Below are 21,440 nucleotides of genomic sequence, written 5' to 3' on the forward strand. Positions count from 1 at the left end.
TTCTTACACATTGACCAGTATTGTTTCAATAGCCTTTGGGAAAGACCTCAGAGACCACCCACATCTTGAGGTATAAAAACACTAGATCTGTCATGTCAAAGTGTATGCTTGTGCCATGTGCAGGCTGAGCCCAAGAATATGGAATGCACATGGTGGATGGCAGATCCCACCTGTATTTCTCTTACCAAGAGTCCTTGTGATAAACAGGGAGGAGTGAGCCATGGCTATCCTGTCTCCCATTCCAGCAAGATATACATGTGAGACAGGATAAAGACTTCTCTTTTCTGAGTGCCCTGGAGCCTCCCTTTCCCAGAAAAGGGCACTCATATTCATGCAGATGCCAGCCCTTCTTATAGGAAAATATACAGGATAAATTAATTCTTTAAGCCAACAAGCTTCCTTAAAAAAAAACAACAAACAAACAAATAACTAAGCATTCTAATCTACTTGGTCCAACAAGCCTTGTATTCCTTGTAGATCCATGGGAACAGAGCACCTGTATAACCTTCACTCATCCTCAGCCAATTGTAACTGTGAGGGTTTCTCCTTTTTCACATTCATTGTTACATCTTGTTCTTCTTATCTCTCTGACCCAGCTGGAATCCCAGCCCTAGAGAATTCTATTCATGCAACATTTATTTCTGTTTAACCTTAGCATAGTACTTCACCCAGAAATCTTCTGATGGGCATAAGGCATGGGGGTTCTAGAACACAGAACCCTGGCAGCTAGATGAATCAAGACTGTCTGAGTTTTTGCAGTAGAGCTGCTTCCTTTTTCTCCTGTTTGGCCCTCACTACCCTATACTCTCCTGTGACTTAGCATGGCTATCTACTCCTGACATGACTTGTACCCCTGAATGCTTGGTTCAGAGCTATAAGCCCCTCTGAATATTGTTTAGTGTCACTGGTCCTTTAGAAAGAGAGGTGACATAGTCCAAAGGTCTCACTAGACCTATAAAGGTACTTTTGCTCCAGGTAGAGGTCATTCCGGAGATCTAGGAAGGCAATCTTCCCCATGTTCTTTCTCATATGGATGCTCTCCATGAGGTCTCAGAGAAGGGACATTTGGACTGTGAGCTGGAGTCAGTCTACAGACACTCTTGCAAGAGTGTTCCGTTCTACATATGCACATCCTTGCATACACAGTTCTTAGACATACTGCCCTATTTCAGCATGATTCAAACGTGATGTAGCTCATTACTGATTAGACAATAGGAAGGAGTTCCTCTGGTCAGTATGGAAAGGCAGTCTCTGTGACTTCCCTTGATTCTTGGAAGACCTGAGGTAACCAAGAAGGAACTCTGGCCTCTATAAGGCCCCAGGTGGCAGTCAAAGTCTTTGTCTTTGTGTAACAGCCAGGGCATTAATCTTCAAAGTACTGGGGTGCTGAAAAAAAAGAACTCTTGCGTTTGCTGCCACTGTACATCAGGGAGAGACTCTTCTTCTTTCGGTCAAAGGAGCTGTTGTCATCCCCCGTCAGGGAAAGGTAGGAAGCGATGCTCTCCCGAAGACCATAGCTGAAAAGGGAGTCGTCCACTCTAAGTGGGTTCTCTGCTCCCTCTGGACCTTCCTGCAATCTGGGTGTTGAAAGATTCAGACAGACAGGGTGGAAAAAGAGAGGGATTTTAAACAGAGTAGGTAATGGGGACAAAGAATGTAAAAAGATGGGAAAGAGAGAAGAGGAGGAAGGGGAGAAAGAAAGAGAGGAGGTTAGGTTTTCTCTAGCTGGTTTTAATTTCATTTCTTGCATTTGTGGGCTATATAATTCTGAAGTCAGTGTTTCTTGGTGTTGTTTGAACTTTCCATGATAAACCTTAATGAATATTCTTTATGTTATTTATTAAAAATGACTGTTTCGTTGACATCTCAGGAAATTCTTATCTCTGATTTGGTTTGCATTAATGGATGAGGTACCTGGGTCCATGACCAATTAATAAGATACCTACTGTCTACAGCCCACATATACAATGCTTGGAAACTCAATAGCTATTGATGAACTAAACAGAAAAACAAGTGAAAGTTGTTTGCCTTTCTCGGAGAATGAGATACTTAACATTTGAGTAAAATGTTTAAGCTTTGCAAATAGATTCTAAATATTCAATGCGTTCTATATTTATGGGTTGCTGTCTTGGATTCTAACAATCAGAAAGAGCAGGGTGATGTGTTCTGTTAAAATGGCCTATTCCCACTGAAATAAACATTGGCAATGTTGGAGGCTCCTGGAAACTATAGACACTATAGGCTATGTGACACCAAAGTTGTATTTACTGAATTCAGAAGGTGCCTTTGCTCATGGTGCCCACAGGGGCATCAGTAGTGCCAGGTGCTTGCTCATACCTTTCTTGTTTCAGGATCACCCACAATCTTATATACCTGATACTCATATATGTTTATTAGAGGCACGCACGCACACACACACACACACACACACACACACACACACACACACCTGGATACCCTCTTCCAGTCAAAGGTCTTCTGGCGCAGGGTGACAGGTGAATCAGGACTGGTACAAGGTGATGGGTGAGCTGTTAGAACAGGTGTGTTCTGTGCCAGGCAGGGTGTGGTAAGCACACAGCATAGTCCATCAGCTACCTCTGTGAATGGAAATACACAACAGTCATGCCAGGCATGCGCATAATAGGCAGTGTGGGGAACAAAATAGAGATCCAGAACAGTACAGATCCCTGGTTGTTGTTATGGGGAATCTGAGGCCAAGATGGTAAAGGGCCACAAGGGTTCACCAAGGTTGCTATGTACTGAAGGATATAAACTTTAGTCTTACATCTATGTGGACAAAAAACAGATGTGGGATCTGAGTTAATTAAACATGGGTTTGTGTTAGAGCTTTGATCTGATGTTAAGTAACCTCAGGCATCACTAAGCTGTGCTCTTCCAAGTTGCAAAGGGAAGGAAAGGAGAAGACAGAAGAGAATAGTAGGCAGAGACACATTTGAGAGCAGAGACTGAATACTAGGTATACTTTCATGTAACTGTACCTGGATGGGCCAAAGAATAGAGCCATGGACTGCAACCCAGGCATACATAGTGTTCACAGCAGGAATACAAATGAAAGAAGAAAAAAACAAGGAGGAGGAGGAAGAGGTGGAGAGAGTAGAATAAAGGAGGAGACAGGTGAAATGGCAGATACAACGCAAGACATAGGAAGGGGGAGAAGAAAGCAAAATACAAGAGGCAACACAGAGAAAGTGGGGGATGTGAGACTAAGGAAAACCTTTGACCCTGCACACTTTATAGAAGCAAAATAAAAAATGAGGTATGTCCACTTTTTCCCCACCACTACCACTGACCTATAGGGTTTCATCTCTCCCAGAGCAGCACGATATGACTCTCATAAGTGCCAGGCTTTTCTGGCCCATGCATCGTGAGAAACACAGATGCTATTGTCCTAGGCACCTTAGGTCTAAGGAGGCAGTGCCTCTTTATTCAGGTCAAAGGTCCTCATCCCTGGGGAAACCCAAAAGCCTAAGAAGCTATACATGCAGTATGTCTCCAGCAGGACACAGGTATCTTTGCTCCAGTCCACCCATCTGTCAACTTTAGAGAGCATCTACCTCCCTAGTTGCCTGTTTTCATACTATCTGTGAGACTCTGGGCTGTCCTTGCCCAAGAGTAAAAGGAAACTGTCTGAGGAAACATCTGAAACTAACTTGTTGGGTTAGATGTTCAATGTGTTCTCAGATAGTGAGAGAGGACACACCGCAGACATGAAGCCTAGAGACACTGCAGCTCCATCTCTTACATGGCAAGATAGATCCTGAGAGTGCTTTAGATTGTACATACATCGTGTGATACTGAGTAAACAAGCCACCCAGTCAACATGAGCTAAAGGCTAAGCTGCCCTCACCTACTTTATTTTATTGAGGGTCTATCTTGACCTCCTGACTTGGAACCAGTAACCCATGCCAAAAGCAGTGCATGGCTTTGAATAGAAAATAGGTAATCCTGTGCTGCCTGATGGCTGTTGTACACCGTCTCATTCACCCTGGCCCCAGCAACTCTGTTCTTAATCCTATTTTCCCAGTGAGATCTGAGACATTTGGGTTCCCAGGCCCTCTCCAGTTTGGCAGCAGTGAGCTTCTGGGATCATCAAAAGTGTCTTTCAGGAAGGAACTAACTTAATGTCACTCAAGACACTGCACCAGCTTAGTGTCCTTGCTGTAGTCCAGGAGCTCAGGTGGAGGTGGGTATGCCTAGCCCAGCAGTATGTGGTTTCCTGATGACGACAACTCTAGTGGTTGGCATCAGCTTTATGTTTGCTATTGTCTATGCAAATTTTATGGTCGACACACTCCTTGTATGATTGTTATTAAGAGTCAAATACCACAAACAACCTTTAGGCATAAGCAGTTGAAGTCCAGGACTCCCTTCCTCTTTCATTTTTAGCAAGTTACTAGCTTTAAGAAGTGATACTTGAAATTATTTTGCACCAGTCAGAATGCTAGACATGGCACAAGGACTGTTGTGTTCAGTAGTCACACAATGCCCGAAGGTGACTATACCTACCACCTTTAGGGATCAAGAGGTCAAGGTCTTACCCAACATCACTCCACAACCTAGTTTGAGTACACATCTGCCTATCCCAGCAGCCATTGCTCAATACCTGCTGTTTCTTGTAGGTCAGAGGTATCATTTATGGGTTCCTGTCTTGTTGAAATGCTATTTGCTTCTTTGGTTAAAGACCCCAAATTCTAATATTTGTAAGTGAGGTTCAAGGTGTATTTACAAGGTGATCTTGTAAGTGCAAGGTCAAGCATCTTGAAGGGGCAGGAAGAAGTGAGCAAAACAACGTGATTTTGCTTCCTTTCAACTGGGCAATAGAGCTGAGGAGGAAGGGGCTGAAGGAAAGCAGGTGCTCATGGCCAAGGAGCAGGCTAGGGACTTTGACACCTTCCACATTTCAGCTCCACAAATTCTCACTGCCCTGACAGATCGTAACAATTAGCATCCTCTTTGCACAGGAAAAAAGTGAAACAGGAAGAGTCACACAGCCCTGGTCCACAACTGCCACCCAGCAGACATGAGATATAGAACAGAGTTTCTACGCCCCACAAAAGTCCATCTTTGGAAGCCTAGTTAACTGCTATTCCCTCCTGTCCCTGAACCACAATTCTAACAAGAAAGCTGGTATTTGGGACTCCTCAGTCTAACATATCTCCTACTAACAGCACTTTATTCCCACAAATTATGGGATGCTCTAACATCTTGGGGATTCTCCCCATCTTGGTCAGCCTAGAAGATATATTTTCCCCTGGGCAAACATAGACAAGGCCACAGTTAACGAATTGAAGTGATAGGGAGGAAAAGGCAGCAGCATACTTTAGGGATAGGAAAATGGCTGCTCATTCTACTGCCTTGTCTGCCTCACAGAAGTGGAGAGAAAATGGCCTTGAAGGTTAAAAAGGTTTTGACAAGCAGCAAAAATGAAAGGAGTAGTATTAATGGAAAAACACTCTAGAATGGTCCTACACAAACACCTTAAAGAGAGGCAAAGTGTCTACAGTATATGACTGTGGTTGTGAACACTGAGCACCCTGGTATGTTCTGTTTGTGTCGAGAGGACATTCTGCTCTCCGGGCAGCATGCACAAGTGGCCGTGCTTAGCCTGAGAAAATGAACCAGCATACGAAGATGGCAGCATGGGTGGGATAAAACCAATGGTTTTTCTCAGTGGCCTGTTCCACTTACCAAACACTGCCACGCAACAACACACAGGCTTCGCCCCACTGACCTTCACTATCTCTTACCAGAATAGTGAGTCACCAGGTCCTCCAGGCACTGGAAGGTGAGCCTTGGAGAGATGTAGTACCAATTGTTGGGCAGGCGGAAGATTCGGTAATGCTTCACCTGCCTGTGTCTTACTGACAGTGAGTAGAAACCTGCAAAGGGGACAGCAGGGATTAGGGGTAGCCATAGGGTTCCACATAAAGATAACAGGCTGCTTTAGCCGCATCTTCTAGGTTGGTTCACTTGTGACTTGGCCTGCCCAAAGGAGATCTTACCCTTTCTGAGATTCCATGCATTTGGTTAGAGAAGATACAGTGTTGGCAGCCCTGGCCCCTTCCCAAATGCATGCCGAGAAGTTTTAAGTGCTGTCCTTCCAGCCAGTGTCCCCAGTGTCACTGTACCATGTGCTAGGAAAGAGAACCCATCGTTCTTTACTCCTTATGCCCACTGCTCCTCAATTTAAGCCACATTTTCTTAGAAACAAGTAGCAGTTGGGTTGTGTTCTAAGTCATGGAGAAATCAGTGAAAGAATGACTTCTCTTTCAGCATCATCAGTAGAGAATTCACTGGCAGGTACCATCATCTCTTGTAACCTTAGTCTCCACAAGTGGAAAAAGTAAGACTCTTGGGCTTAAATCATGTATAAGTCCCTCCCTCCCCTGCTTTATCCGTTGGCTTTCCTGAAGTGGCTCACTCTGGAGGCAAATTGGGGTGGTACTGATACCAATCAGTCAGTGGTGTCAGTAAAAGCCTGGGAAAGACTCTCCTTGAATATCATATAGAGGCTGACATGGAGGCTCAGAAACCTACACTTAACTGTGTCCAGAGTCATCTCACTAGAGATGACATCCCTGGTTACAGGCCTCAGCCTCACCTTCGTGACTACCATTAGAGGCATGTGTATCTAATTGCTATTCAGTCCTAGTTTTGAAATCACTCACTATGTGATTTCTTGTCACGGTGACAGAAACTAGAAGGGTGGCAGATGGGTCTGAACTGGCAAACAAAAAATCATCAGAACTGTGCATAGCCAATGGGGGCGGGCTTCTACCTGGCTCCACCCTCTGCAGGACTGAAGATGGGTGATAATGGCATGAGCTGGGATGCCCTGGGTCCTCTATCCCTTTGGTCATGTCTGCCTTGGAAGTTTTGAATACTCCATGTATGGAGACCCTTGGAACCTAAGTATGGCTTCTGTCTCTGTTTGCTCTTAGACATGCAGATTTTGAAGAAAAAAGTTGTTCTAGGACCTCTGTGGTTATATATCACAGTCCCCACTTTCCCAGAGTACAATGACATCCCTGGTATCATGTGGCTCTGGTCCTTAATAAGTCCTGGGGAAAACTCATAGATACCATGTTTTCTGTCTTGTGAATGAAAAACAGGCTGAGAACTTTAATATGATTCCTCTATTTAAAAAGGTCTCAACCCTCAACAAAGAAATACAGGTAACTAAAGAATACTAGGTATGGGAGAAATAGCCTTTCCTAGCAAAGGCTATCTAACACTAAGTGGTCATCCCCAAAAGCATATATACAAGTAATGTTATACAGTGTGACAAGATTGTACTTAGGTATTTAGGAATATATATCTATACACATATATTTATATATAACAACAATTACTTAGAAAATAAATTTGAAAGAAACCAAGCTAGGGGTACATGTGAGGGTTTGGAGGAAAGAAAGGGAAGGAGAAATAATCTAAAAAAGAAACCTAAAAAATATATAAAATGTCAAAAAAATAATAAAGAGAAACAACCAGTTCAGTTATCCATACTCTGTGTATGTTTTATGTGTATATATGTGTTTGTGTATAATATATATATATGCATACACACATATGTGATATCCCTATACTCTACAAGAGACTTTCTTCTGGTGTCTGGTGTCTATTTGTGAGTCACTCTTATCCATTTACATCCCATAGATTTTTCTATAAAGTAGCTCTTTACTGTGGGTACCCTGAGTTGGAAAAATAATGAGTACACTAGGCATGAAATCATAGGAGCATACAGACACCGTGATAAGTACTTCCTCAGACTAATACCCTTACATGGTGAAGGATCCAGTCTGAAAGAGAGGCAGCATCCTAGCAATTCAGGCCTGCCACTACCCCCAGGCTTGGAGCGTAACAAGAGCTTAGTTGTTTCTCTTTTTACTGACACAGGAAATCATAATGATAAAGATCTCTGTGAGTTTACAAGCTCACACCTGCTTGTTATTTTCTGAGATGCCCCATTTTACCACAGCCCAGAAGTAACTGTGGTGGAGGGCCTGCGCACAGCAAGAATGCAAGAATACCCTGGGCACACCACTTGAGTCTCACTATGAGTTCACAAATCAGCAAACTGAGTTCTGAGAAGTAAACAGTCAGCCCAGGAACAGAGCTCAGAGCACAGGCCAGTCCTGTTCTAATGCCATAGTCTGTGTGTCAAGATGCTGCCTGGGCCTGTGATTCATGTCTGCTCTCAGTTGGAACTATGGCTTGCCCTATTCTTATCTTCCTGTCTCAGAGTGGGTGTGACACCAGGGAGCTGACCACAGGCCTGGGTCTATTTATGTCCATGTGGAGAAAAGGAATAAAACCATAGCAAGGTAGCCGAGAGCCGTATGGGCTATGTGGCCATATGCTATACAAACAAACCAACAAAAGGCTCACCTTTCTTCGTTTCACTCTCTCGAATCATGAAGCTTCCAATCTTTGTGTCTGGCAGCTGCAGCAGTTCCTCAGCCTTGTCCCTGCCCAGTCCTTCAAACAGCCAGCTAAGAGTAAGGAGGACAGCCTTAAGTGGCCACAAGAAACCAAGTCCAAAATTACGCAGACAAGAGAAGTCAACTGTTGTTTCATTTGCTCGATTGCTCACTCACTCACTCTGTAGTCTTTCAAAGTGCTCTGAGTAGCCTTTTGTGCCCAGTGTTATGGAAGCAATGAGTAAGAACATGTACTATATGTAGTATTTCTTGCCCTGTTCACTGACTGGTTCTCTGCAGGTCCTGATCTTATTACACTGGGTTGGAATACTGTGTGGTGCTGTCCAGTACACTCTGCAAAGGCAACACTCCAAACATTGCACTGTTGTGTTACCTTATGGTGTCTAGGAAATCTCGGGCGTACTTGGTGGAGTTTTGGGAATGATAGAGGGACATGGGAAGGAGAGAGGTGCAGTGTGGTTCTGCTCCTGAGGAAGAGGATCTCCCCTGTGAGGCTGCTTTTCATGTTTAAGCATAGTAGTCATTGTATGTTTGTCTGTCTCTCACTGTTCTCACATACCAATGAGAACGTATAACTGGTACACTACACAGTGGCCCAACACAGCTGGGAGGACTACTTTCACAAAACTGATGTACAGGGTACTCATAGTAGAACATTCTGCACTTAAGTAACCTGTGCTCCAACTAAATGGCCTCTGCTTTCCTTTGCATATTGAGTTCTGCCTGCTTCCTGTCAAGAGGGAAATGTGTTGTTAGCAGGGGGACAGCATATGCCTCATTTAACAGGTACTGGAGTTTAGGGAAATAACACTGGATGTTAAGCCCCAGGTCTACCTCAGGCCATGCAGGACAGTGATACTTCGGTCTCACTCCCTGCATTGTTTATAAAGGCACATACAAGCTCAGGTTAAAGCACAAAGGCTGAGCACTCCTGAGCGCCAGGATCCAGGGCACCACAGGTGCAGAAGGGGTTCCATTTGCCTGTGGGTCAGCACCGTGATCACTTCCCCTTTTTAGAACCATGATATGACCTACTTATCAATTGTCCATCTATTCCCAGGTACAAAAGAATACACAGCATATTGGTTTTAATGTATATGGCAAATATTTGTACACCTAAGCCCTTCATAAAGTCCTATTCATATATATATATAAAGCAAGATCAGATCCATGTAGGGATATGAATTGTCTTATTATATCGCTAGTGTATTATTATGTAAGGCAAATCCTCACCTAGATTTCCTAAACAGGTAACGCCCCCTCAGTACAAAAGAGAAGCCAGAGGACCAAACTGATTAAATAATTTTTCCAAGTTGTCTTCAGTTGAGAGAGTAAATTGTGCATTCTGAGGGGATCTGCAATTCCTTACACAGTCTAGTGTGCTTTCTTTTTCCATTTTTGTGTTTTGGGCAATGCTACTATATTTATTTAATGGGCTAACTGATAGGGCCAAGGCTCTGTTAGTCATCTGGATTCTCAACATCTCAGCTTCTACAACTGCTCTATGCCTACAGTATGAAGAAACATGTTGGTATGTGCAGTTGAGAAATGAGCAAGCCTCTGGTTTTAAGCAATGTTTAACTCAAATCTCACTGGACACGACTCCCATAGCAGCCACCTATGTTCACCTTCCCCATTGTGAGCACAAGTGGTTAAATTACCAGTAGTGAAATCAAGAGCTCCAATGGCATCTTCCCAGTAGAAGCTTATGGAGTCTGTGAAGATCTTTTCCACCTGAACAGTGACAGTAGCTTGCTTCATGTTTCCTCTCTGCTGTGCATCACCTAGCTGTGCTTTTGCCTTGGTATCTTGACAGAGGAGGAACCTGCAGCTCGGCAAGGCTAAATCACATTTCCTAGACCCCTCCATGGCAGAAGGGAAGCCTGGGTTTTAGTTTAGTGCCCGAAGCTCACTGAAGCCTCCCAGGAAGCCGTGAGTCCCTTGCCTGGCTGCAGGAGTAAAGAGGCTGCCTTTATTGAGGGAACACGGCCAGTGCTTACAGCAGTGTGGTCCCTGTACTGCCCCGCACTCACCTCATTCTTCTGGGACCTCCAGTTCAGCAGTGTTAGCCTGTACCATTACCCTGTCATCCTACAGTGTCATCTCTGCTGAACAACTGAGGATACACTGAACTGAAAAGCTTGTCTATAATCCCATGGTCTGGAAGTCACAAAGGCAAGATTTGAACTCACAGAGACTGACTGAACCAAGGTGTTTCCTAGACATAGTTCTGAAGCACTGAAATATGACAGGAACCTTATGTCTGAGCAAGAAGGTCCAGCTTGATTCATTTTACTGCTGGGGAATCAAGTCCCAGAAAGTGGGAGGAATTAGCCCTGGGATGGGGTAAAATCATCACTTTAAACAATACTTTCTTTCCACTATACAGCATTAGAGCTTTTATGTCACCTGAGTCACCCATACACATCATGGCTGAATTGGACTGTTCAGATGTATACTCACCCATGGTATACTCTGGCCACGCATATCCCTGGAATATAACTCTCCCGGCCAGTGCTGAGAGAAATGGCTTTCCACCAGCCCCCTTCACTGTCAGGACAGAGCAGAAAGGGGAGTATAAATGGCAAAGCCAAAGATTAAGTCTTCAAACTAGCTCACCACCATTTGGGACACTCCTCTTTCAAGATCTGTCCTCATCACTTAGACATGCATTTCTTCAGTTGAAAATTTTGGCTTTCTCCATGTGTGTGTGGGGTGTCTCTCTCTCTCTCTCTCTCTCTCTCTCTCTCTCTCTCTCTCTCTCTCTCTCTCTCTCTCTCTGTGTGTGTGTGTGTGTGTGTGTGTGTGTGTGTGTGTGTGTGTGTGTGTGAGTAATGGTATGTTGTGGCTGTCACATGTGTGCATGTAGATGCCAGAAGTGAATCTTAGGTGTCATTTCTAAGGATATTGTCCACCTTGTTTTATATTTTCAACTCACTGAATGTAGTCCTGTGTGTGTCTGTGTGTCTGTGTGTCTGTATGTCTGTGTGCACTTGTGCATATGAATGCTGTTGGGGATGGGGTAAGTGCTTACCACAGTATGCATGAAAAGTGAAAGCATACTCTGTGTAGTTAGGTATTTCTCTCCATTCATCTGAGGTCACTAGGCTTGTGCACTTAGCACCTTCACGTGTCCCTGGCCCCAGCTTTGTTTTAGTGATAGCACCTCTCCCTAGCTTGGGAGTTGTTGAGTAGTCTAAGCTCGCTGGCCAGCAGTAAGGCCTGTCTTTTTCTTCTCAACTCTAAGATTGTATGTAGGTGTGTGCTATTATGCCCAGCTTTTGGAGGAGGTGTTCTGGGGATTGACTCAGCAAGCATTTTACCAACAAAACTATCTCCCCAGCCTGAAATTTTAGATTTAAAAGCCTATGCACCCAGCAGACATCGCTCATCACAAGTTCCATGTTCATAGGGGAATCTGTTCACATGCTGACATTGCTGCCCCTGGGGGACCAACAGCTCATTTCCTCATCTGATATGCACGATTGAAGAGTTTCAACAAAAGCTTCCTGTACTGGTCCATTCCCTCAAGTATAACCAAACATCTGTTCGCTTTTCTACATCAATGAGATTCTAAATCAAAGGACACAGAGCTCCTAGCTTTGCTATAGGCAGTTCACAACCATAGTTCATGACAATGGCAGGGACGCAGGCACTGCTGTTATCACCTATAGTGCTTTTGAATTCTGCTTCTCCTTCCCAGCATGTCCTAGTGAACATCCTGCATATTCTGAGGATGCCACTGGAGGCTGTAAGGTCCTGAGAGAACAGCTGCCAACAGGGGCCAAATTTCTCACCTCACAGCAGGATGAGCACCTGCGTAGAAGTGGACTACTGACTATCTGGAAAGCTGATGGTTTAGTCGTACTTGTTTGAGAGGCTTACTCACTCAGAAATCACACGCAGTTTCTCTCCTCTCCGGAATATTGGGGCGCTGACGTCAGGAGATGGGTAGTCACTCAGCACAGCCAGGAAATCACTTTCAAGTCCTAGGAAGCAAAGAGGAGGGTTTTTCCTGACAAGGTGCAGGAGGCAAAGGGAATGGAGAGAGAAAACTGTTGGGGACTTTCCTCTGAAACAGTGGCTCTCAGACTGCCGGTCTTGACCCCTTTGGGGGGTCTCCTATCAGATATTTACATTGTGATTCATAACAGTATCAAAATTACAGTTATGAAGTAACAACAGAATAATTGGATGGCTGCGGGTCCTGAGGAAGTGTATTAAGGCTTTAGGAACGTTGAAAACTATTCTCCGGACCCTCCTGGCTTGTGTGTAAAACTCACCTCCCACTCATCTCGTGCTCAAGGCCTCCTCCCCATGAGGACAGACAGCTCCAGACAGGTCTGGGGCCCACAAAGCATGCTTAGACCGCACCTTTACCTTGGTCCCAGTGTTTCCATGTGAAAAACAAGAGGTGATCCTGAGTTCTGACAACTAAAGTCACATCATCTGGCTTTATTTCAGGGTCTGCCCTGTGTCTAAAAGCCTTGGCATTGTTATCTTGAAAATGGGGTGATAGATGAAAGAATCTTATCACAGAAGACAATGAAAGGCTCATTCTTAGAGGGATTCACTCAGCACTATTACTCCTTGCAGTGCTACTGACAATTAATCTGCTGCCACACTCATTCCCCTCAGTGGTGTGCCACTGAGAAGTTGTGCAAATTCATGTGAATATGTCTCCCCATCCATGTACAGACAAGCAACCCCACTTAAACTAGGTGAGCCACAATAATCAGATGTATGTATGTATGTATGTATGTATGTATGTATGTATGTATATATGTATGTATGTATGCATGTGTAGACAGACAGACAGAAAGATAGGGAGAGGGACTAGTTGAAAAGAAGGTATCCAACATGAAGAATAAAATAGTGGATCCATACACACATATAATTGTAATCAAAATTTTGTTAGTACTATTTATTTCGGGTGCCTTCCTTAGGCCCTGTGTGTCCCACATCTGTGGCACTTGGGGAAAGCCATCAGGCTAATCAATTGTGAGGATACTCCAGGGATCCTCAGGCTCTGTGTTTAAAAAGACAAAATAACAATAACAACAACAACAACAACACACACACACACACACACCCTTCTTTGTTGGAGTGGATGAGCACTATGTCATGCCTCCCATCGGTGGGGGTTTTAGTGGGCTTGTGACTGCATAGACTGTGAGTACTTCCTGTGATAGGTACGGTAAAATTTAAGTCCCTTAGCTTGGCATCTGAGACTCTACATGACCTACATTCTGCCTCCCCCTAGTATGAGCTCATGTATGTGTGTGCTATGTTAATGTCATTTGCACCAGGAAGTGTGCTCTTTGGTTCATGTGAGCCCAGTTGGCTACAGAGATGTAATAAGATGCAAATGTCCTTCCTGATGCCTAGCAACATTTGCTTCTACCCTTAGTGATTTTCCATAGCCTGTATGTGTTGATGCAGGTTAGTGTTGGGTATGTTCAAAGGAAACAACACACTTACAAAGCAGCAAAGATAGTCCCCACTGTACTGGCTGGCTGGGTATCAGAACCCTCACTTCTGGATTACATTTTATACGTATTCATTTAGTGATTCTTTACTGAGGCCCAACCCTGACCCAAGCAGCAGTGAGTAAGTCCACCTCTTCTTCCTTTACAGAAGGAAAGTTCAGTAGAACCCTGGTACTTAGCTGTGCAGGATGGGTGCCTAGCAAGCCTCTTTCTGTGATGTAGTGAGCTGTACATATTCTAGCTCTGACCTTTCACAGGCTGAGTCCTATAGCCAACTTTTACATCTTTTGTGCAGACTGAGACAGACACACACACACAGACACACACACACACACACACACAGAGAGAGAGAGAGAGAGAGAGAGAGAGAGACAGAGAGACAGAGAGACAGACAGAGAGAGACAGAGACAGAGACAGAGAGACAGAGAGACAGAGAAAGAAAGAGACAGACAGACAGGCAGAGAGAGAGAGAGAGAGAGAGAGAGAGAGAAAGAGAGAGAGAGAGAGAGATATTAAATGTGAGACTGACTGAGTAATCTGAGTAGAGCTTCCAGGAGTCGGTTAGGTGTCAATTGGTGTATGAAGCAGAAATCATATATCACAGCATGCAAACGTATTGTTCCTTTTGAGAAACTGAGACTCGGGCAATAAATGATGTAAACTTTTACAAGAGGAAAGCAAAAGTAAGTGTCCTATGAGTCACTGGGAAGGAATACGTGTTCCCCAGAAACAGCTGGGTCAGACCGAAAAGGAGCTCAGTGAGTGGTGGCCTGAGACAGTGGGTGAACGAGTCTAACACTCTTCCTTAACAATAGTTTTAAAAGAGGCTCTTCTTTGTGTGGCCAAATTATCACTCCAGAAATTAGAAGTAGTACTCAAGTTAGATTAGGCTTGAGGAAAGTTCTGAATCCTGATAAGGTACAGAGCCAGCCTCTGGGGCATGAGCGTGAAGCCATCTTGGAGGTTGCCTAAAAGTAAAAGAAGTACCAGTGAAGAGTGAGGTACAGGTCAACAGGAAAGGCAAAAGGCGGGGCTATCAAGAGGCCCAAGATAAATCTTCCCTGAAAGTCTACCCAGTGGGTGCCCAAAAGTATGCTGCATTTCAGGCCCCACTATCAAGAACTTCCTATTCTGTAACCATGATGGGCAAGGGATGCTCTTGAGATAGAAGCACATTTTTCCTGGCCCGGCCTGATGTATCCAAATATGAAATGCTTACTCCCTCAGCTGCCTCAGCTGAGAGTGACAGGCCTTTCCCAGACCTAAAAGCCTTGGCAGGCGCTGTCCCACTGCCTAGTCACCCTGTATCTGTCCTCACTGCTGCCCTGCTCAGCAGCTCCAGCCTCTTTCGAAGTCCCAAGGTTGCCCTGGCACATCTATAAGACTGTCAAAGGAAATGCCCTTGTCTGGCCGTGAGCTCCTAAGGGACTGAGCACGGGGTTATTCAGTGTCAGGCAGCCCTGGGCCCAGCCTGGAGCTTGCCAGACACTTCAGGCACGTGTGTGGAAAACACCACTGAGCAGACTCTATGTCAGGGTTCTCTGTGTTGTCCCCAGGGAATTCAGGCAGAGAAAAACTGGTTGATATAGCCCCTTATGAAAAAAAGGTTAAAACAACTCCTAAAATACGGTATCTACAACAAGACCCTTTAAATAGAATCTGTGTCCACCATAGTGTTTTATAGTGTCAAAAACAAAACAAAATGGAAATAAAACACAAAAGCCATTGTGAATGCGAGCGTTCCAGTGAATAAAGGGGGACCTGGGTTACAGATTCACAGTTTCTCTGGAGTTTTCTTAACAGCAACCTTTTCACAATCATGATAGTTAACTATTGCCAGGACACCTCCTTATCACAGAGGCACAACACTGAAGGACAACTGGATAGAAGACACACAACCTGGCTTAAACCTCCATCGAACATCAGTGTAGCTACCATGAGCAAATGTGGTCTTAGGGTTTCTACTGTCTTCCTTGAACTCTGATCCCTACAGGAAACAAATGTCTGGGGTGGGATATATATTTTCTCCTCAAAGACATCGCCAAGCCTTCTCACAGCCATGGGACTTTGAAAGTTGGACGTGCATTTTTTTTTTAATTTAAAGGGGGACTAACTTTTTTGACAAACTGCTGCAGACATTTTGACAGTTAAGCTCCCTGTTTAGGCAGACATGAATGTGTAGCACATAAGCTGGAACTAAATCAGAGGATGGTACCAATCCATTAGGACTTTACCTTGTATACAAAGTAGATTTTGATTCCTTTTTTAAGATAAATGAACATTTAGATCCTACTAAATAATGAATGAAGTAAGAGGGGGCTAAGGAAGGAGGAATATGGTCAATATTCTAATTCACAGAGTAAATTTGTGCTGGCCATGAGGAACCCAGAGCATGTGTATTAGCTGAGATGACCCATACAACACAACTGTAGAGCTCTGTAATTTGAAGGAAGGCTTCTTTTGACTAACTAGAGCTTAGTGTGTTCCTATATTAAAACAAAATATATCAAAATTGGCCTTATGGTGGATTAAGTGGCCTTCGGGAGATATAGGATTATTCCCACAGAGGATAAGCATTCTCTATCACAATCAAGACCAGCTCCAGATGAATCATCTTGGTGTTCCTGATACACAGGAATGCCAATGTGAGGGTATCTTACCACCTTTTGCTCATTTAAATAAAAACTCCACTTGGTAAGAGGAGAAAAAAAAAAGCCAGATACTTGCTGCTGCCTGGGGAATGAGTAGGGGTGGGGAATAGAATAAACAAATGTGTCATGTAAGGATAGGAACCTGAGTAGAAAGGAACCCAGGCAGATCCTACTGGCCACATGTTTCCTAGCTCATAAAGAGCAGGCCTTTGCTGGCTGTTCATTCTTTAGCATGTCACAGCTGCTTCTTTTCTAACGCTAGCACCTGCTCAGTAGCCCCACTGGTGGCTGTAGCAAAACCTGTACCTGTCCCTTCCTTTCCATATTCTTCCCAGCCCTGTAGGTCACCTGTTTTTATTTGGGGGATAGGCAGGCAAAGCTGGAGCGTTCATGGCATGTCCAGAGAGCAGCATGAGACTAGAGTCTATGGTGACTTCACATAGCTCTTTTTGCACCTGTGCCTAGGCTCTTCTCAGTCAGCACTCCATCCTCCATAGATAAAGGCCAGATCCAAGTGAGCCTTCAGCGCTGGTGCAGGCAGCACCTGTGGCTAAATGGCTGCATTATTTCAACTTCTGCTTTCATACTTGTGAGTCATAGCCAAACCCATTGGCTCCTGAGAGGTCACCATTTGACCTGGCTTTCAGTAACTTTGTTAGTAAGCAGCCCCTTTGAACATAGCCAATCAGATGGAGCTGCAGGCTGGTTTGGAGGAAGGCCTACCGAGATCTGCCGATGTATGTAAGCCAGGTCTGTGGGTCCTATCATCTATGGGTATGAGTTTGATAGGGCACTTACTTGTATTTTATATTCAGTAAGGGTAAAGTGACTCAGAAGTTAAGCTGTCTTCCACCGAAAGCCATCCCATGCTCCAGGAGTGGGTTAGTGATATAGAAATGAGGACCTAGGCTGAGATCTGACTGGTGCTTCATTTATGAGATCTCGAAATAGCCCAAGAGTGTCTGTGTCACTGAATCTGTTGACTGGGCATAAGTCCTCACTCCAGGCACACCATCTAGAGCACAGTCTCCCCTGCGATTGGATGGACTTTTTTGGTTTTTTAATGGGACACTGAACACTATGCTCCGTGAATCTGCTTGTTTATATTCAAGTATCCCCGAGGAGCTGAAGGGTGTTCGGAGATTCACTTGATGTTCCTGGCCTCAGTTTCCTCCACTGCAGATTGAAGAAGGAGATAGTGATAATGTGGTTGGGCTATTATACACATTAGGAGTTGCTTTGAAGGAATTTTCCCGTGAAATGATATTCTTATGTGAGATGCATATGTAAATCCAGTGGCTCACAGTATATCCATGAAGCTCTGAGAACCATGTGTGGCACACCTCAAGCACCAAGCCACACTACCGTCATTACTGTTATCAAATGAGAACTGAGAGACACCAGAATGACCTGGCTGGTCAGCTCTTGATTGTGTTAGATGTGGAGGCAGAGCTCACACTTGCCTGGGATCTGCTAGCTTTAGGAGCTTTAGATCTTCCCGGGACTGATTGAAAATACAGCTTGTTGTTATCCACCCCCACCCGCCATCACAGTTCTGCAGGGTCTTGAGATGTACCTTTTTCCTCCCTCTCCTTATCTTGCTCAGTTCTGTTTTTAAAGGGTGTCAGCTGTGGAAGTTCATGTGGAGCGGGTATGATTTCTTTCCTGGGCACGAATAGGTTCTGAGTACAGATGGTTTACATGGTCAACTCTGATACGAGGTGTCACTGTAGGTCACAGTGATGCAGAGGGAAGAAACTGATCAACAGGCTGGGGGGGATTATTACAGCAGAGTAACTAAGTTGTCTTTATTGGGTGGAAATATGTGTTTCCCCAACATCCTGGGAGGCCCCTGGTGTTAATTGATTCTGTGTTGTATGCATGTGACCTTCTCTGAAAAGGTGTCTGTAGTTTGCATGGACTGGGAAATTCACTATTTGTAATTCTGTGAGAAAGTTCCTGGGGTTGCCAGTTCCACTGCATTTATACTTAAGGGGTGTTCACATCTGAGGGAGGATCACACTTGAGGGCTGGCCATATAGATACAATCTTCTGAGGTAGCCCAAGTCAAGTGGATCTTAAAGTGATCCCACCCTACAACCATGTCACTGCTCTGTGGTCTGCTGTGGTGGCAAAATGATCAAGGGTAAGTCCCTAAGGGAAGCCATGGAAGAGTGCGGTACTTACCCAAGGCCACACAGCTTCTAAAGGACTGGGGACTCTACTGGGTCTCTTTCCTCTGACATGTGCACTATTTCCAACAAGTTGACTATCCCTCTATGACATTAGTTCCTAAGACTCACACTGATGGAGAATACACATGCTCAGGCGTTCACTGTCCTGGCAAGCTGAAGAGGGAGCTCCTAAAGGACAAGAGAATTCTTTTGTCTTGAGTTCGCTTGAGCAGAACCTCCTACCCTGAGCCTTTTGTAACCCAGGTCACCAGAGGAAGTCATAGGTACAAGCTGACTTGAAGCCTCAGCAATTCGGGCAATGCCCAATGGGAGTCTATTAGAATAGCAATAACTAAGCACCTTTCCCCTACTCAAATACATATGTGAAGAAAGATGAAATCAAGACGGGCCTGACAAGTGAGGAAGCTTTTCAGGGTGGGGCAATTGTGTGACTGTCTGGAGTATACCCTGGTACAGGCCTGGGGAATTCTCCTAAACCAGCAGTCAGAGGGGAGACCCCTGAACCTCCTTCTTAGATGAGACTTCCTGCCCACACAACGGGAAAAGAAAAAATTACTTTATGTCAATTAGCATTTAAAAAGTATAAGCTCATGGACAAGTCTTTTGAGGTTGATGTTTTTATTAGACTTGCTCAAGCATACAGGACCCTCTGGCCCAGATTGTATTCCTAAAATTCAGAGAGAAAGAGAGGAAAGAAGAGGCGGATGGAGAGAGGAGTAGAGAGAAAGGGAAGAAGTAAGGAACGTGGAAAGCCTACATTTTTTCATGTGGGAAAACTACCAAGTATACAGAGACCTCCCTCTGCCTCCTCTCAGAGGCCTTGCTCTCAGATCATGGCTCTTTCAAGATGTATATACACAGGACTTGAGATTTTAGGCCCAATAGTGGCTCAAATTCCATATGTACTCTATCAAAGGAGCCTACCAGTCTCAGAGTTACCTCTCAGAATGACAACACTTTCACACCGCCAAGCATCTAACCCTTCCAAATGTTTAATATTAAATATTTGAAGCACAAAACCAGGGACTGGTACAATGTCACCCCAATACATACTGCCCAGTTTCAACAAGTATCACCATCCACCACGGTCTTTCCTGTGGGCTATTATAGGACTGAGTTAAATACCTCTCCAGAGAAGTCAGACTTACCCTCAGTGCTGGGTAATGGTCTCTCCAAAGGTGCGGGTGTGGATTTCATGCTGTTCCCCATCTCTTTCTCTCCTCGAGAAGGCACTGGAAGCCTGTAGTACAATAGACACACACGCAGAGTGAGGCGCACCCACGGCTCTCTGAGTGGGGGGTGACCCAGTTCAGAGCGCATGGTGCATCTTTTCTCAGGCAGCCTGCTTCTTGAAGGGGGGCTGTTTTTTATGTCAAGATGCAATTCATGAGTATTGGTGACAGAGGCACAGCTCAAACTCTTTTATCAAGGGGATGACAGAGAAAAACCACAGAGAAGGAAGTTGCTAGCAAGTCTGTTGGTGGCAAAAGTTTCCATTCCTCCACACCATTGCTGAGCAGAGAAGGGGGTGCTGGAGAAGTTGAGTAGTATCTTAGGTTGCCCCAAAGAAGCTGTGCTCACAGACTCTAGCAAACAGCTCTCATGGCCCAGGAATTGAGGACACACCACATTTAGAAGGTGAAAGGCAGCACAGTGTGAAGGTATGGATCCAGGATCTGGCCAGGCTGGAGGATTTTGCCATGATTTTTTTTTTTTTTCTTGTGTGTGAATTTTCACACCCATGCTAACAAAGGCTAACAAAGCCAGCTTCATGACTGAACCCTTGGCTTGGTTGGAGCCCGCTTTCCAGGCTGCCAGATACATTCACCTCTAGGCTAGCCTTGGTGATTGCAAATCCCTGTGTCCTTAAGAGAACAAACCCCACATAGAAAATGACTTGTCCCAAGCTACGAACAAGTAAAGGAGAGGCGATCCCATTTGTCTCATGAAGGGCTGTCCAGGAGCCCCACACAGACTATTATGCTGTAGTTCTCTTTATGAACTGACATTCCCTGACAACCTGTTACTGCTCTTGCCTGCTTCGGTGGGCGTGATTGGACAGCTATTGGGTATTTACCACAAAACTGAGTAAAAACAGGAGAAACACAGTACATGGCCTGGCTGAATATCATTATGCTGACAAACATTCAAATCCAGGGGCTTTGGTCAAGTATTTTGAAAAGAAAAGAAAGTCTTACAGACACTGTGTCTTCAAGGATGGTAGAAGCACAGAAAATGTGGCCATAAATAATAACAGAGCTTTTCCCGTTTTCAGTAACAAGGAGAAGAAACTAGCCAGTCTCTAGGCTGACAGGAAACACATACTGCAAACAGAAACATTCTACCTGTTCTGAGTGTACACCTTGGGTCAAGATTGCATGAGTTTGAGACTCTTGCTTCGGATCACTTCTCTATACTCTGTGTGTGGCCAGTTCCTATCAATGGGCCAGCTCCTCAAATGCCCCTCATATGCTAAGAATAGTATAAGTCAAATTATATTTTATTCCAAACCTAGACCATAGAAGTTCAGCCACACAGCACCTGTACAGTATGAGGTGTTTGTTCTTGTGACCAGGTAACTGCTAGGGACCTTGACTCTATCCTGCTTTATATCATTAAGAGAGAAGACTGAACCACAGATAT

At 44.6% G+C, this 21,440-nt stretch overlaps 2 protein-coding genes across 3 annotated transcripts in view; one reads left to right on the forward strand and one right to left on the reverse strand.

Moving 5' to 3' along the window:
• The window catches only part of TG (thyroglobulin), a gene marked incomplete at both ends in the record, with an annotated part of 179,405 nt that overhangs the window by 112,261 nt on the left and 45,704 nt on the right, over nucleotides 1-21,440 (forward strand). The window lies entirely within an intron of this gene.
• On the reverse strand, nucleotides 1,364-20,021 carry SLA (Src like adaptor; the record flags this gene model as incomplete). 2 transcript variants are annotated; one of them, XM_080939060.1, is made up of 7 exons in its annotated part: nucleotides 1,364-1,577; nucleotides 2,450-2,597; nucleotides 5,769-5,900; nucleotides 8,410-8,513; nucleotides 10,926-11,012; nucleotides 12,352-12,451; nucleotides 19,946-20,021. In XM_080939060.1, the coding sequence occupies 7 exons, from the start codon at nucleotides 20,004-20,006 to the stop codon at nucleotides 1,364-1,366; spliced, it is 846 nt and encodes a 281-aa protein (XP_080795186.1). The 2 variants fall into 2 exon arrangements, with proteins under 2 accessions (XP_080795186.1, XP_080795187.1); XM_080939061.1 differs by lacking the exon at nucleotides 5,769-5,900 and having other exon boundaries at nucleotides 19,946-20,006.

This window comes from Micromys minutus (assembly GCF_963924665.1).
Source record: "Micromys minutus genome assembly, chromosome: 27".
In the NCBI taxonomy this organism is placed as follows: Eukaryota; Metazoa; Chordata; class Mammalia; order Rodentia; family Muridae; genus Micromys; species Micromys minutus.